At 34.9% G+C, this 15,464-nt stretch overlaps 1 protein-coding gene and 2 pseudogenes across 1 annotated transcript; all 3 read left to right on the top strand.

The window, feature by feature from the left end:
* Window positions 1-3,469: 3,469 nt before the first annotated feature.
* LOC112593366 lies at window positions 3,470-3,827 on the top strand (the record flags this gene model as incomplete). The annotated part of the gene is made up of 2 exons (XM_025337748.1): window positions 3,470-3,611; window positions 3,700-3,827. Coding segments are annotated over exons 1-2 (270 nt in total), but the record flags the coding sequence as incomplete, so codon positions are not given.
* An 802-nt stretch (window positions 3,828-4,629) lies between these two features.
* LOC112593368 lies at window positions 4,630-5,959 on the top strand (annotated as a pseudogene).
* A 762-nt stretch (window positions 5,960-6,721) lies between these two features.
* Window positions 6,722-13,551, top strand: LOC112593367 (annotated as a pseudogene).
* The last annotated feature ends 1,913 nt before the right edge of the window (window positions 13,552-15,464 follow it).

The following is a 15,464-nucleotide window of genomic DNA, read 5'->3' as shown; positions in this document are numbered from 1 at the left end:
GAATTAGCTATTTATCCTTTCGAATTCATTAAATTAACTAAGATAAAATTCCATAGTGAAATTTGTAACGCACTTTCACTATTTACCAGCAATGATAGAGCTTTCGAACTGAATTATCATTGTAGACATTTGAAAACACCTGAAAACTGCGTAACGGATATCCACATCAATCTTAACAACAAGGTTATATGAAGTTAATTATTCGTTTATGATTATGTTATTAAGTCGTTGTGAAATTGTTATTTGTAGTTTAATTATTTTGATTATTATGCAGTAACCTAACCTATCCGGGGGTGACAGAAGCGTCGTTCCACGGGCGTGAAGGCCTAGGTTTGCCCGTGGCGCGGGGTCGCTCACCGGGAGGACGGCTTGGCGTCCCCCGGGGAAAGGCTAGGAGCGGCCGGGTGGACCGACACTAGGGAATTTGTGGTTTCGATACGGGCGCTGGTGGAAAGGCGCCCGTACCGACGGATCGGAGCTTCCTCGTAGCGGTAGATGTAAACGGCGCGGCCTTCGGGCAGCGACGGCTAACACCGATCCAACTACAACTGTCGGCCCCACATAGAGAGGTGGCGGCTATGCGTCCGCAGCGGTGGCTGCTGATGGTAAACTAGTAATATATATGTTAGTCTCAATGGCAGCGGGCACCGGTGTCAGCCGGGGTCCGCTCGCCGAGACGGAATTTGACGGTGGTGATACTCGGCGGTGGCATACGAGGTCAGACGACCCGGTCCCGGTGGTCTAGGCTGCCGCGCCGGGTGCCGACCCGGGACGCATAAAGCGTCTAGGCGAACCTGCTCCCACGCGACCTCTCGCGGGTTGCGAGGGCACGGCTCGCGACTCGCGCAGTTGGGGAGTTACCCGGCGAAATGTCCAAGGGGAATGGCGTCGGGTCTTTCTCTTTGACGGCGCCGGCCTATCGCACTACGACAATCCTCGCGGAGATCGGTCTTGTCCGGCCCCCGCCGGGGAGTGCCGTACCGTTGCGTGAGCCCGGCGCCCTAGTCCCCCACGGGACACGACTCGTGAGGTACTTGTGCGCGACCGCAGTCAGGTGTGGGCCACAAAAGCATTAGACCGGGGTCTGGATTTAAATGACTGAGCACGGGGGTCCCCCGAGAAGGGGACGAGAACTGAATCTGACCTTCGCTGGTTGGCCCAGGCGCGGGCAACTTGCTGACACGACTGCTCGGCCCGGTACCGCCGCTCGCAGTCTAGAAGGCGCTCACGGGAAAAATACTGGGGGACCACCTTCGGGGGTCTCCCCGGGCGACCCTACCTGTTATGGGGGGTCGGGGAACCACCAATGAGATTAAAATCTTGGAGAAGGAACAGTCGGCGATTCCGTTTGGGCCGACGCGGCTGCGCACAAGAATCGACCTTAGGCGAATTGGTAGTCGCTGATAATATGCGTAACCCGGAAGGCCTCTTCGTACACACGCCCATCCATCACGAGTCGGAGCTAGTGCAGGGAGCAGACGGTCCCCCCGGAAGCGCCACCGGGCTGGATACGAGCCCCGCCCCGGCGGTGGTCTACAGGACCGAGGAGAAAATGATAAATTTCATTCAAAATAACACGGGCGGAGGAAAGGGGGCCACGCACCAGATAGACAAACTTCTGGTAGAGTTAGCCATAGAAGTTGCGCTAATCCAAAAGCCTGCGACCGATGGTACGGGGATCTACCTGTTAGACAGGCATCCTCTTAGGGTAATCGCGGCGGGACGGTGGCCGAAGGCTGCTGTTGTTGTCACGAACCCGGCCATAGGAGTCCTCGCTCTTAGACATCTCTGTACCCCCCACTTAGCCGCGGCCACGCTCATGGTGGGACAAGTCAGCTTGACGGTAGTATCTTCATACTTCCAGTTCTCTGACCCCACCCAGACACACGCCGACGCGCTCGGGTCCGTCCTGGACCAGATCCGCGGCGCCGTGCTTGTCTGTGCGGATGTTAACGGGCGGTCGACGGTGTGGCACGATGAAGTCTCGGACGACCGGGGCGAAATAATCGTGGAATTGATAAGTAACCGCCTCTCTGGTGGAGCTCGGACCTCGGTAGCGAGCTCGTCCGATTGGGACGCTGGAAGCGCAAACTACGCGCAGAACACATTGCATTGGCACGTGTTGGCAATTAGGAGTAGATTGCATCCTGGATATGGTTTTTCCAAAAACAAGTTTCAAAACAACTCCAAGGATACATATGGAAATCAAGACTATGGACTACAATAACAAGAAGCTTTTCCATATATAAAGGAGCCCAGAGACCAGCAACAGCAGATGTACCAGAGCCACGAAGACCTGAGCACCTTCGCAACAATCAGCCACTTTTTGTATCAATTACATGTACTTCATTTATACATAATAAACACATTATTGTTCTTAAGAGTTGTAAATTTCATTTAAATAACACCCTGAGTCTGGATCTGATATTGGCACGCAACAATAGCGATGCAACGGAGTCCGCAGGACAGGCGGAAATCCGTAGAGGGACCGGCGTTTATGAGGGTAGATTCGATTCGGCATTACCTGGGCTTAGTCCGACGTTCGACCCGGTTGAACCGTGCACGGTCGATGAGGTAAGAGATGCCATATGGTGGATGAAAACATGTAAGGCCCCGGGCCTGGACGGGATCACGGCAGAAATCTTGCGGCAAGCGTGGCCTGTCCTCAAAAACCAAATTACGTTTGCGTTCAATACCTCACTGGCTACGAGGACATTCCCGAGCCGGTGGAAGAACGCGGCGCTGGTCGTCATTAGGAAATCGCCCGATAAGGACCCGACGGAGGCTAGGTCATACCGACTCATTAGCTTACTCCCAGTTCTAGCTAAGGCACTGGAACACCTTATCGTGGCGAGAATACATAAAGATACGGACATCCATATGTCGGCCAGACAATTTGGTTTTACCAAGAACCTATCGACCGTAGATGCAAAGACACATGCCTTCAGCTGGTCAGATGAAAGGAGGGAGAAATACGTCGTAGGCGTATTCCTGGATTTATCGGGGGCGTTTGACCACGATTCGGGCAAAGCACGTGCACGTATTCAGCCGGCTCGGGGCTTGATACGAGAGAGGCACCGGCAGAAACGGCAATCTGTCGATAAAGAGCAAAACCGTACGCACTAAAAGGGGGTCGTCGCGGTACACACAGCGGTGACCCGATCGACCTGCTTGCGGACAAGGCAGTTGCAAGGGCCTGAACGCCGGGTTCGAACCTCGTACCACGGGACTCGGAGTAAGCCCAGTCGAATCTTTACTTTAAAAATTATACTATTAACAAAAATTATAGTTTGCTGTTCTATCACTATATGTTATACATATACGCTAGTAAATCACTTAGATAAAATCATTTCACACTGATATTTAAAGTAAAATATATTTTGCTATATTTCATTACTCATCTTTTCGTTGAAAGGTAAAAAGTCTTGTTTCGCGAGTTCGACTATTGTTTTCAGTTTTAAACGTAATCATGTTTTCGTGCAGTGTATGCGATAAAACCTTTACTAGAATCTGTAGTCTACACTATGTTTCCAATAAGATTTCATGCAATAATTGTTTTCAAGTGTTCACGCAAAGAGATAACCTCATCAGACATAGTAAAGAAAAACATCGTAAGTATTATTTTTTCACAATATACAAATTTATTAGATAAAATATTCATAAACAAATTAATAATAATAATATGATTACTATTTTAAGGTTCAAATATTATAATCCAACAACAACCAACCATAACCAAGCGAGAAATTCAAGATTTTTTGAAACCTACTGAACAAATTTACGATTATAAAGGTAAATATCTCATTTATATCTTTGTACCTATACATAACTTAAAATATTGCTTTATACAAAAATATTTTAAATAAAAATTATATTATTTTTTATGTTTAAATTGTTAGGATACAATATTTATACAATTAAAAGTATCTTAATGAATATACATAAAAATCATCACTTCTTAGTAAAAAATAGGAAATAATAACCTAAATTGTATAAAATTGTGGAAAAATATCATAATTTAGATAAAATCCTGTACAACTAGCATAGTTGGTCCCATTAATAATATACATAAATATTAAGAATATTAGTAAAATAAATTTGTCAAATAATTTTTGATAAACTCGTGCAATAATATATTAAAGTAATTGAAAATATTTCCAAACGATTATTGTCATAATAACATTTGTTATTAAAAGCATACACAAATAATTTTAATTTAATATATATATTATTAAGTATACCCATAAATGTTTTGATAAATATATTTGATCATATACATATTCATAATACAATATGAATTTCTTATTTTTCTATGAAAACATTTTTACATTTAATATTATTCCTAATGAAAACATATTTGGGTACATGTTTAAAAATCCTAATAAAATTATTTTAAAAATTACTTAACTCAGAAAAGAATATAAGTAGATAAGAAATATTAAACATTTCTATAAACCGATATTCTCATATCAGTTGTATTATTACATACTATAATTTCATGAAACAAACTCAACTAAATATAACATAAACATATAGACATTGATATTCAAGACATAAAATACGATTTTTTTTTTTCATTTGTTTTTCCTATACACCTTTTTTTTTTAATGGTAAAATATATATCTGATTTCAGCTCTATCCGCTTCAAATCGCAATAGTCTTAAGAGTGAATATCATGTGGAAAATTCAAACAAAGCAGTAAATGCTAAAAAAACACGCATGAACATCGTCAATACCCGTGGTTTTGTTAAGACAGGCACATCGCTCTCAAATAAAATCAATTGGTATTTCATGAAAAATACAGATAATTTGATCAACTACAGTAGTTTTCTAATAACATCAAAAAGAGACCTAATACAATTACTCAAATCGCTTTCAACTAAACATCCAATTAAATATAATCTAAAATTGGAAGCTACATACAATAGACCCCATGTTGATAATTCTACAGAGAATAGAGCATTTAAGACCTCAACCAAGGACATTTTCATGGATACAGATATCGAAGCCAAGATTGATATAGATTTTGATAATCTTATATCCGAAGAAAACGACTATACTTCGAAAGGAAGTGGATTTACTTTACAATCAATAGATGGCTTATTGTTGGGCGTATATAAATATACACCTTTGGGTGGTTCGTCATATATTCCATTACCAATTGACATTAAAAATAAAAAAGCCGTAATTAACCAACAAAACAGTGATCAACAGTGTTTCAAGTGGACAATTCTGGCGAAATACGTTTCGGGTAATAATAAAAATCAAGTAGCCGAAAATTATACATTACACGAAGAAAAATACAATTTTTCCAAATTTAACGTTTCCAACACTCATCACTAAAATAAAAATATTTGAAAAAATAACCAAAACGTATCTGTTAACGTATACGGTTTAAAAAAACAGAAAAAGAGTGAAAAACATATTTTTTATCCACTTAAGATATCATCGATGAAGAAGAAAAAGATCATTTTGATCTTTTACTAATTACCAACGGAGATAAGAGTCACTACACAAATATATCAAATTTATCAGGACTTGTCCGTGTACAAAAAACATCACATGACGGTCATGTAATATTTTGCAAACGGTGTTTCACATAATTTGACAATCGGCTACGGAAAAATACGCTAAGCGGACAAGCAGCACCAGAACAACACAATATGATATGTGGAACACACAAACCTATCCTACCTCAGATGCATGCGCCCGGTACAATATCAGAGTTCGATGGCTGGAATAAAACTCAACGACACCCGATAGTTATATATGCCGATTTTGAGGCACTTCTTGTTAAATGTAAAGAAAGAAAAGGCGAAAAAACAACAGCTTTTCAAAAACATGAACTGATGAGCTATGGGTTTGTCGTAAACGCTACAGAAAACGTTCCGATTGATATGCTAGAAAAGTTCAATTTACCACAAGAACCCATTATTTTCCGTGGTAATTAGTCTCATCAAAACGTAGCCAAAAGATTCGTGAAGAGCTCAAGATTTGCTTCAAACAAATAAACCCATCGTAATGACCAAGGAAGAGCAAACAGCACATATGATGACAAATACATGCAATTTGTGTAAATGTAATTTTCTAACAAAAACAATAAAGTGGCAGATCACTGTCACTTATCGGGCAAATTCAGACAAACGTTGTGTAATACCTGTAACCAATAACTTTTCAATACGATTCATAGATACTTTTCGATTCATGGCATCGAAATTATCAACACTTGCAGACAATTTAATAATACCCGAGTTCGAAAAGTTCAGAGAGACGGCAAAACACTTTTTACCGAAGATATTCAGCTCGTTACTCGTAAAGGTGTTTACCCTTACAAATATACTGATAATTGGATCAAGCTCGAAGAAACGAATTTACCAGAAAAAAAGCGATTTTTATAGTTCACTAACAGAATCAAGTATAAACGATAATGAATACAAGCACGCCAAGACAGTATGGAATCATTTTAAATGCAAAAATCTCGGAGAATATAGCGACCTTTATCTCAAAATCGATGTTCTATTATTGGCCGATGTATTTGAAAACTTCAGAGACATGTGCATTTCAACATACAATTTAGACCCTGTTTTCTATTATACCGCTCCGGGATTCAGTTTCGACTGCATGTTAAAATACAATAACGTCAAATTAGAACTACTCTCTGACTTTTACATGCACTTATTTTTTTGAAAACTCAATCCGCGGCGGTCTCACACAAGCTAGCATGAGGTACGCTAAAGCTAATGATGAAGACTTCAGATTATGACACGACTAAGCCAAATTCATGGATTGTTTATCAAGACTGTATTAACTTGTACGGGTGGGCAATGTCACAGTACATGCCGTACGGTGACTTCAAGTGGGTTGACCTAAATTAGACGGACTAGATGTTTTATCACCTACCTCAGATTTAGGCAGAGTGTATGTAGTAGACATATCATACTCAGAAAATGTACATAACAAACACAACGACCTACTATTTTTACCCGAGAATAAAATTCCTCCTGGCTCAAGAGTAAAAAAACTTATGGCGACATTTCATTCAAAAAAAAAAAGTTATATCATTCATTACCGTAACCTACAGCAAGCTATAGAAAATGGATTAATCGTAGAAAAAGTACACAGAGTTTTAGAATTCCGACAAGCAGATTGGCTTGCGAAATACATACATTTAAACACCGAAATGAGGAAAAAAGCTTTAAATGAGTTCGAAAAGGATTTCTTCAACCTTTTAAACAATGCAGTGTTTGAGAAAACGATGGAATCGATGAGGAAACGTATTAAGATGGAACTAGTTTCATGTCCAAAAAGATTGCAAAAACTTCTGAATAAACAAACATTTAAACATTGCACAACATACAGTGAAAATCTAGCTGCTGTTTCGCTAGAAAATAAAATTATCGAGTTCTGCAAACTGATATATTTATATATAGGTAATAAACTTACACATACAATTATTACTTTATAAACTTATTGATTTATTTATATTTTTTTAGGTTTCGCAGTACTAGACATAAGTAAAACGCAGATGTACGACTATCACTTTAACGTAATGCAGAAACATTATGGCGACAAATTCGAGTTCATGTATACAGATACATGTAAATTATTATAATTATTATTATTATTACTATTACTATTAATACCTTATTAATATTTTTTTTCTTTAGATTCTTTAGTATATTATATCCAGACTAACGACTTTTACAATGACCTGGCGAATAACTCTAAATTGCACGATTGAATGGACACGGCAAATCTACCCAGTGACCACCCGTGTTACATTGCTGAGAGAAAGAAGATACCCGGACTATTTTCTGATGAAACCACTTCGAAGCACTCCGAGCAAAATCTTATGCTTACATTTTAAAAGACAAGGAGAAAATTAAGGCAAAAGGCGTCCGAGGGCACGTAGTTAAAAATCATATGAATTGTCTTTTCGCCGATGATGATGATAATGACAAGTCAAACCTGTGTAGAGAAAATATCTCTATCAGATCATTCAGCCATCAGATTCAAATAATCAAATCCAAAAAATTATGTTTCAACCGACAGGATGATAAACGGATAGCACGATCATACATACGCCCACGGACATTTTAATAATAATTGTTAATATTATAATGGAAAGGAGATTTTTTTTTTTTTGTTTTAAAAAGTTGTTAACATATTTTTGTAAATATTTTTATATAAAAATAAACTTGTTATTATATGTATCGTGTTTTAATCTTTCGAACCTAACCTCATTAATTTAGTTATACCTAGTAAGTGGTAACACATACACTTATATATATTTATAAATATTAGTATAGACATAGATTAAATACACACTAGATAGCCCACCGCCATATAGAATACGGAAACACGTATATTAGTAACGTATGGTGACAATAAATAGGGCAAGCGGTGTCAGTGTTGCTTTTTTTAACTGTGGAAAAAGTCCTCGAAATAATCCAAATTTAAAACTCTAACGTTTTCCTAAGAATATTAATAGATCAAGACAATGGATCCGTAAATCAGGTTAATCATTAAAACACAAATTATAATTAGGGCGAAGCCCGGATTAAGGGGGGCAGGGGAGGGACCATGTCCCCCTGGGCCCACGTGTTTAAAGGTCCCATAGTCTTCTCGGGTTAAAATTATATTGAGTAATAATTTTTTTTCTTGTTTGAACTAACAGGCAATGAGACCCGTTAAAAAGCTAGAAATTATTATTAAAAAAAAATATGTTTTTTTTATGTTTTTAACCTCATTAATCTTTATCATACTTAAATAAAAATGTTTGGATTTGTTTTATTGTATATTTTTATAATTTTAAAGAATTGCTTTCATTGATGGGGGCTCACAAACATGTATTGGCCCCTGGGCCCTTGAAGGTCTTAATCCGGGCTTGATTAGGGCTTTAAACTTATTTTACAGGAAATTATTGAAATATATTAATCAATTATTATTTTAAATTAGATTCTGATCGAAAATGAATAGGCTTAATGCAGTTAAGATCCAAAGCAATTTTTTGGAATTTTTTTTTTCAAAATGTGTTTTTTGCATTGTTAATTTAAAAGTACCATTAAATCAAGCATGTAAAAGACACGTTTTGGAAAAAAAAAATTCTAAAAAATCGTTTGGGAGCTCAACTGCATTTGTTATGATGAATGGATTATATATTTTTTTTTCTTATTAAGGTTGAAAATCTATAAAAATTTTACTGGTTTTACTGATTTTTTACTTATTGAAATTTGTAAAAAAACTTTACAATTGGCCCTCATCTCCACATCCCAACTACACACATCATTGTAAAGTCAATACATTCATTGCTTCACTCAGAACCTAAAATCTAAAAAAATTATATTTGAAAATGTATTTGTCCATTAAATTGTACGCAATTTTCATTGTATACTGAAAGCAACCTAGAACTTTTAAATTTTGATGAAGACACTTTATATAAACGACATGTTTGCGGCGACCATTTTTTTAGCAAGTTACTTTGTGAGCATTGCACGACATCGTTTAAAGCCATTTGCTATACCCCAGCAATATGATGGAAAAGAGGAAGATGATCTACACATTGTACCACCTTTACATATATACACACATAACAAACTAGACCAAACAGATACAAAATTATTATTTCCTGAATCTTCTACATCAATTAATATTTTAGATTTTCATACTCCTCCAAAAAACTAATCAAGTAGGTAGAATGTCTTCTCCGTTGTCTGAAACCCAACAATTTATAAATAATGTAATTTTATTTCCCACACCTATTAAACAAAAACAATCTGAAGAAGTTAAAAATGAAATAATAGATAATCCAAAAAAAAAAATATTAAGGACTACAATACAAAATCAAAGAAAAATGATTAAAAAACAAAAGATTTACAATATGTAAACTCCGTAGTAATTTAAAATCATACCGTCAGGAACTTAATGCCCATAAACATTTATTTAACAAAATTAAATATAGTAGCAAAGGTTCAAAAGTCTTAACAAAAATGCAACTTTTTCATGGTAAACGAAAATGTTGGACTCAGGCAGAAAAAACTTTTCAATTGGACTTTTCTATACGTCTCCAGCAACTTACAAATATCTGAAAAATAAACAAAATATAATTCTACCAGGATTATCAACAATTAAAAAATGGATAGGTAGTTCTAAATTCATATATGACCAAGGCACAAATAATGTTGCAACTTTAAAGAAATTAGGAATTTCCAAGGAAAAACCATATTTTAATGTTGGTACAAATAACATTTTTTTTATATTTGATGTGCCTCATATAATAAAAAATTTCCCGTAACAATCTTATAAAAGATGATTTTATTTATAAAGGGCAGAGAATAACATTCAATGACATAAAAAAAAATTATGATATTGACAAATCAAGTGGAACGAGTAGAGCATTGTTAAAAATTACTAATAGTCATATTCAACCAGGACCCTTTCAAAAAATGTCCTGCAAACTTGCGTTACAGGTGTTCAGTCATTCAGTAGCAGCAACTATGAAGACATGTATAACTACAGGGCAGTTAACGACATCAACAGCATAAGCTACTGCAGACTTCATTGAAGAAATGAATAAAACATTTGATTGTTTGAATAGCAAAAAGTTGTATACATCAAATCCATACACATGTGCTATTTCAGAAGAACGTCCTGGACAATTACAGTTCTTATTAAATTCTAAAAATTGGTGTGAACAACTTAGAAAAACTATTAAAGAAAAAGAAACACGACCTCCTTGCTTTGATGGATTGGTAGAATTTATTAATGCTATTCAAATGCTTTATATACAACAACAAAAATTGAGATATACATTTTTACTAACATCTAGATTAAATCAGGATGTTATAGAAATTCTATTTTCTGTATTCAGGCAAAGAGGAGGTTTTAATAGAAATCCAACTGCAAAAACATTTCGTACAACTTTCCGTATTAATGTATTAGTTAATCTTATTAAGTCTTCAGATGCTTCAAATTTTGAGATAGATGATAACGACCATTTGTTAGAATCTAGCAATGTAGATATATCTGATTCAGTGTTATCTGAGAATAATCTGTATGACAATGAATCAATTTCTTTACAATCGTCAACTCTAACTGAAATATCAGAAGAAGAAAAAAATCCAGATTTCATTAGAAAATTGTTCAAATTCTTATTTTGCTGGTTATTTAGGAAATAAATGTTTTAAAGAGTTTAAATGTAATGACTGTACCCAAATATTCGTAAAAGCTGATGAATATTTTTTTAATGAACAAAAATTTTAATTTTTTATAGAAGTTATGAATCAAAAGATCCAGAAAAAATATGTTTTAAATAAACCAACAGAAATGTTTACATTATTTATTCAACGTGCTCAAAAAATAATATCAACGTATGTAATACAAATGCCAGAAACAAGAAATTTAAGTAAAATATTGCAAAAAAAAAAATAAAACATGAATTGTTTTCTTTATTACAACTTGAAAAAAGTTGTGACTCTCATTTTGATTATATACTATATAAATTAATACAGTGCAAGTTATTTTACGATTTTAAAATTACATCAAAAAATATAAAAAGCAATATTCATTTAAAATCGCAAAACAAATTAAACATTTTAAAACATTTATAAGCAGTGCATGTATAAAGGTTTATCCATAATTAAAATTGTTTTTATTATTATTATTAATTGTTTATTTTTTACTGTATAACCTACTAATATGAATACTTGTAAATATTGTTTTGTTTTTTGCAGTAGTATCTATACATCAAACTATGTTATTTACCCAGCCATTTATTTACTTATTATTTATTAAAGGACATTTCAATATTGTTTTATACTTATTTAAGGATAGTTAAAAAAATAAATTATTAATATATAATACTTATAAACTAACTTCAATTTGTTTTAGTTCGATACCATATTTGAAAATTATTATGGAGATGAAATATTCATAATAGTATAGTAACACACAAACGTCACAAACATTACAGAATAAATCTAAATCTGAAAGTAACGTTATAATAATATTATAAAAAAAATTAAATATTATTAAATTTATTAAATCACTAATTGTTTTGTTTAAAGACAAATTACATTATTTAATTGTTATTTATTTCTAAACGAACTCTTACAGACCTTTATTATAGAAACACGATTTCGATTTCGTAATCCGTATTCGCAAAATAAAAATTTTGAATTTTGATAATAAATAATAATTGATAGTTGATACCTATCAACAAGCGGTGAGCCGGTGAACGATAAACATACAAATTATTTTTGATAATACAACATCTATTGTCAAGAATCCAAACTAATTTATTTGGAATCCAAATTGTAAATCATATGGGCGGCGCTAAATTACTACTGAGTGGGCTATCTAGTGTGTATTTAATCTATGGTATAGATAAATAACACATTGTCCAAGTATGCATTTTATATGTGTATTAAAAACACGCACATAATATATATATATATATATATAAATTTTTTACACTACATTTTTCTAGAATTATTATTAATTAATACATAAAATATTATAATTTTATTAAAATAAATCATCATTCATACATGGGTACTTCAGTAGAAAAAATACGTAAAAAAAATAATAATTTCAATCACTTCTTATTAAAAAATAGAGATTCTTAAGTCCATCAGGTGTTAAATGTTTCGTATGATAAACAACTGAACATAAACACACACACACACACACACACAATCAATTAATACTATCATCACATAATAACAATAATATGTGAAAATGTAAATATATATATAAAGTGGTCGCCGCTCAATGTAATCACTTTGGTACGGGACATGACTAATAACATAATCCGATTGATAACATTAAACAAAAGTTAAAAAAGTTATAAAAAATAATAAAATCTACGTTAAATACATAGTTAATAAAAATATAATTTTTTTATTTATAATTATTTATTTATAAATTAAGTACATATGTAGGTATAAATTAGAAATTTAAAATTAAAAAAAAAAAAATTAAATGTTAATAAATAAATATGTATAATATGTACATACACCACTAACATTTATACTTTTATTACAATTTTTATCTTTATTATGAGACATTCGATGAAAAATTTGATTGTATGTTACGAAATTATGATTTAATAAACTCAAACTAGCACCGGTGAAACTCGCTGTAAGTGAATACCCTAGGTCGGTGAAACTCGCTGTATGTGAATACCCTAGGTAGCTGAAAATCGTTTGAAGTGAATTTCCTAGGTCGGAGACAGGACTTATGAATACCACAGTTAGAAAAGTCTAGTAGGCGAAACCAGTGATAACGACTTTTGAGACGTTGGTACCTCTGATTTGGTGGTTTTACACTTTGGCGGTGTCGTTTTAAACGCGTAAATAATAAAAGTCTAATTCGAGCGTCTAGTGGATGGTCATTTCATTAAGTTCACAGGTGTAATAGACCTTGTCCCGTAGCTTGCCCTGTGCTTTTGTGTATGGAAAATAAATAAATACATTCCGAAATGGTAATTACATGTCTAGCTATCAGTCATTACCCGGTGCTTGTCGTTACTCGACTGGGCAATCCGCGTAGCTTGCCCTGTGCTTTTGAGTATGGAAAATAAATAAATACACTCCGAAAGGGTTATTAAGCGTCTAGTTATCAGTCATCGCCCAGCGAATATCGATACCTGACAGGGCAATCCGCCTGCGGCGGATTGTCATACCTCCTGACGTAGAAAACGTTGTGCCGTTTAGTACGCAAAAAAGTTTAAGTCGAATCGAGCGCTCGATTTCTCAAGCGATCACCACTGAAAATCCAATTAAACGCGTTTGAACCTCCCAGGTAGGCAATCCGACTGCGTCGGATCGCGGACGATGTGAGCACAAAATAGAAATTTTAAACGTATTAATGAAAATACATGTCAAACGTTAGCGAGTTGAAAATCAAAAAAACTATACATAATTAATATTTTTTTTCATATTTTATAGATGGTTAGATATCGAAAAGAAATATTATGCGCTTTCTGTGTTAACAAAATATTTAAAAATCAAAAGAAAAAATATTTGCTACTGTTTTTCCCCTGTATGTTTCAAATATAAGCAACTGAAAGGCTAAACATATTAAATAGTGAATTCACCGTCAAAACTGAGTGAAACAACTGTATCGTCATCAATAGAATGTTCTCAGGCTATAATATAAATTGCATATCACATATGTACATTTGAATTGTGCAGATTGTTAGCAATAACTATAATTGGTTTAATTGAATACAATAATCTATCTTTAATCTATTTAAAAAATGAATAATTGAATACTATTGTGTAATTTAACGTTCGTGTAAAGTATATTATAATATAATATATTTTGTCATCATCAATCAAGCAGTATAAAATATAATGTGTGAGATCAAAAATCGTTTTTAAAATTTGAAAAATATTTTATGAGTAGTAATGTCATATCAAAACGAAAATAGCAATTAATAATGGTTGAATTAAATGAAAAAAAAAAATGCAAATATTTCCGTACGTGTAGTTTCTTATCGGGCCGCCCGGAATGTGCCGGAACGGAATTCGAACCTGCCTACCTAACGACGGGGGACCTATCCTAACACCTATCGACTACAGTTTGAATTGTAAACCACGACCGAATCTCGAGCATTTAAACCGTTTTAGAGATGCGACGAATACTACATTATACGTCGTTTAACCCGTACAATTTTTACGATTCGCGTGTCACGAAACCGTAAATCGCATATTTATTGTAGTTTAGAATGTTTCCGACGTATTCGTTTATATTTTTAATCGTATGTCTTAACGACATACTGAGTTTATTATCACACATATCACGAAATCCCCAAAGGTATGCGATTAAGGTACAACGACTGAAGAGCAACGATTTTGCGATTTTTGTATATAATAAACATAACCTGAGGTATTGCCAACAATGGTACGCACGTTTTTATAGAAGACATTATTATATATATTATATAACGAGCCAATGCCATCAGACGATATGTCGGAGGCGTCCGAGGGCGAGACACCGGTTCAAAAACGCGTAACGATACAGGATAATGATTGTATCGTAAAAACAGTAGTATCGATATGACGATCGACTGGAGAATGTGCCGCGAACGGACCTGGGACGCGCGGCTCAAGAGAGATGCGTTCCGCGCGATCGGAAACGCGCGACGGATTAAAAAGACCGCTGGTATTGGGGCGGGCTGGTGGCGGCGAAAAGGTTCGAAAGGCCGAAACCGGCTGAAAGCAGAAGAAACGGTATAAAACAATAATAATAGTACAACGACGATGGCGGGAGATATGTGACAACGATCAAGAAAAATTGTAATGCTGATATCGACACTAAACCTATCGGGCTCGTGTGCGTCTGGTTTTCGTTTTATACAGGCGAAGAAGATTGATAATATTATGCGGCGTATGATTACAAACCGACATACTTACACATATACCCTAGATCTGCCCGTACGGCACTTTCGATACAATAAA

Source organism: Melanaphis sacchari, unplaced genomic scaffold, assembly GCF_002803265.2.
Source record: "Melanaphis sacchari strain LSU unplaced genomic scaffold, SCAv2.0 Contig2014_pilon_pilon, whole genome shotgun sequence".
Lineage (NCBI taxonomy): Eukaryota > Metazoa > Arthropoda > Insecta > Hemiptera > Aphididae > Melanaphis > Melanaphis sacchari.
Note: the sequence above shows the minus strand (reverse complement) of the source record. Positions and strands in the feature narration are given on the sequence as shown.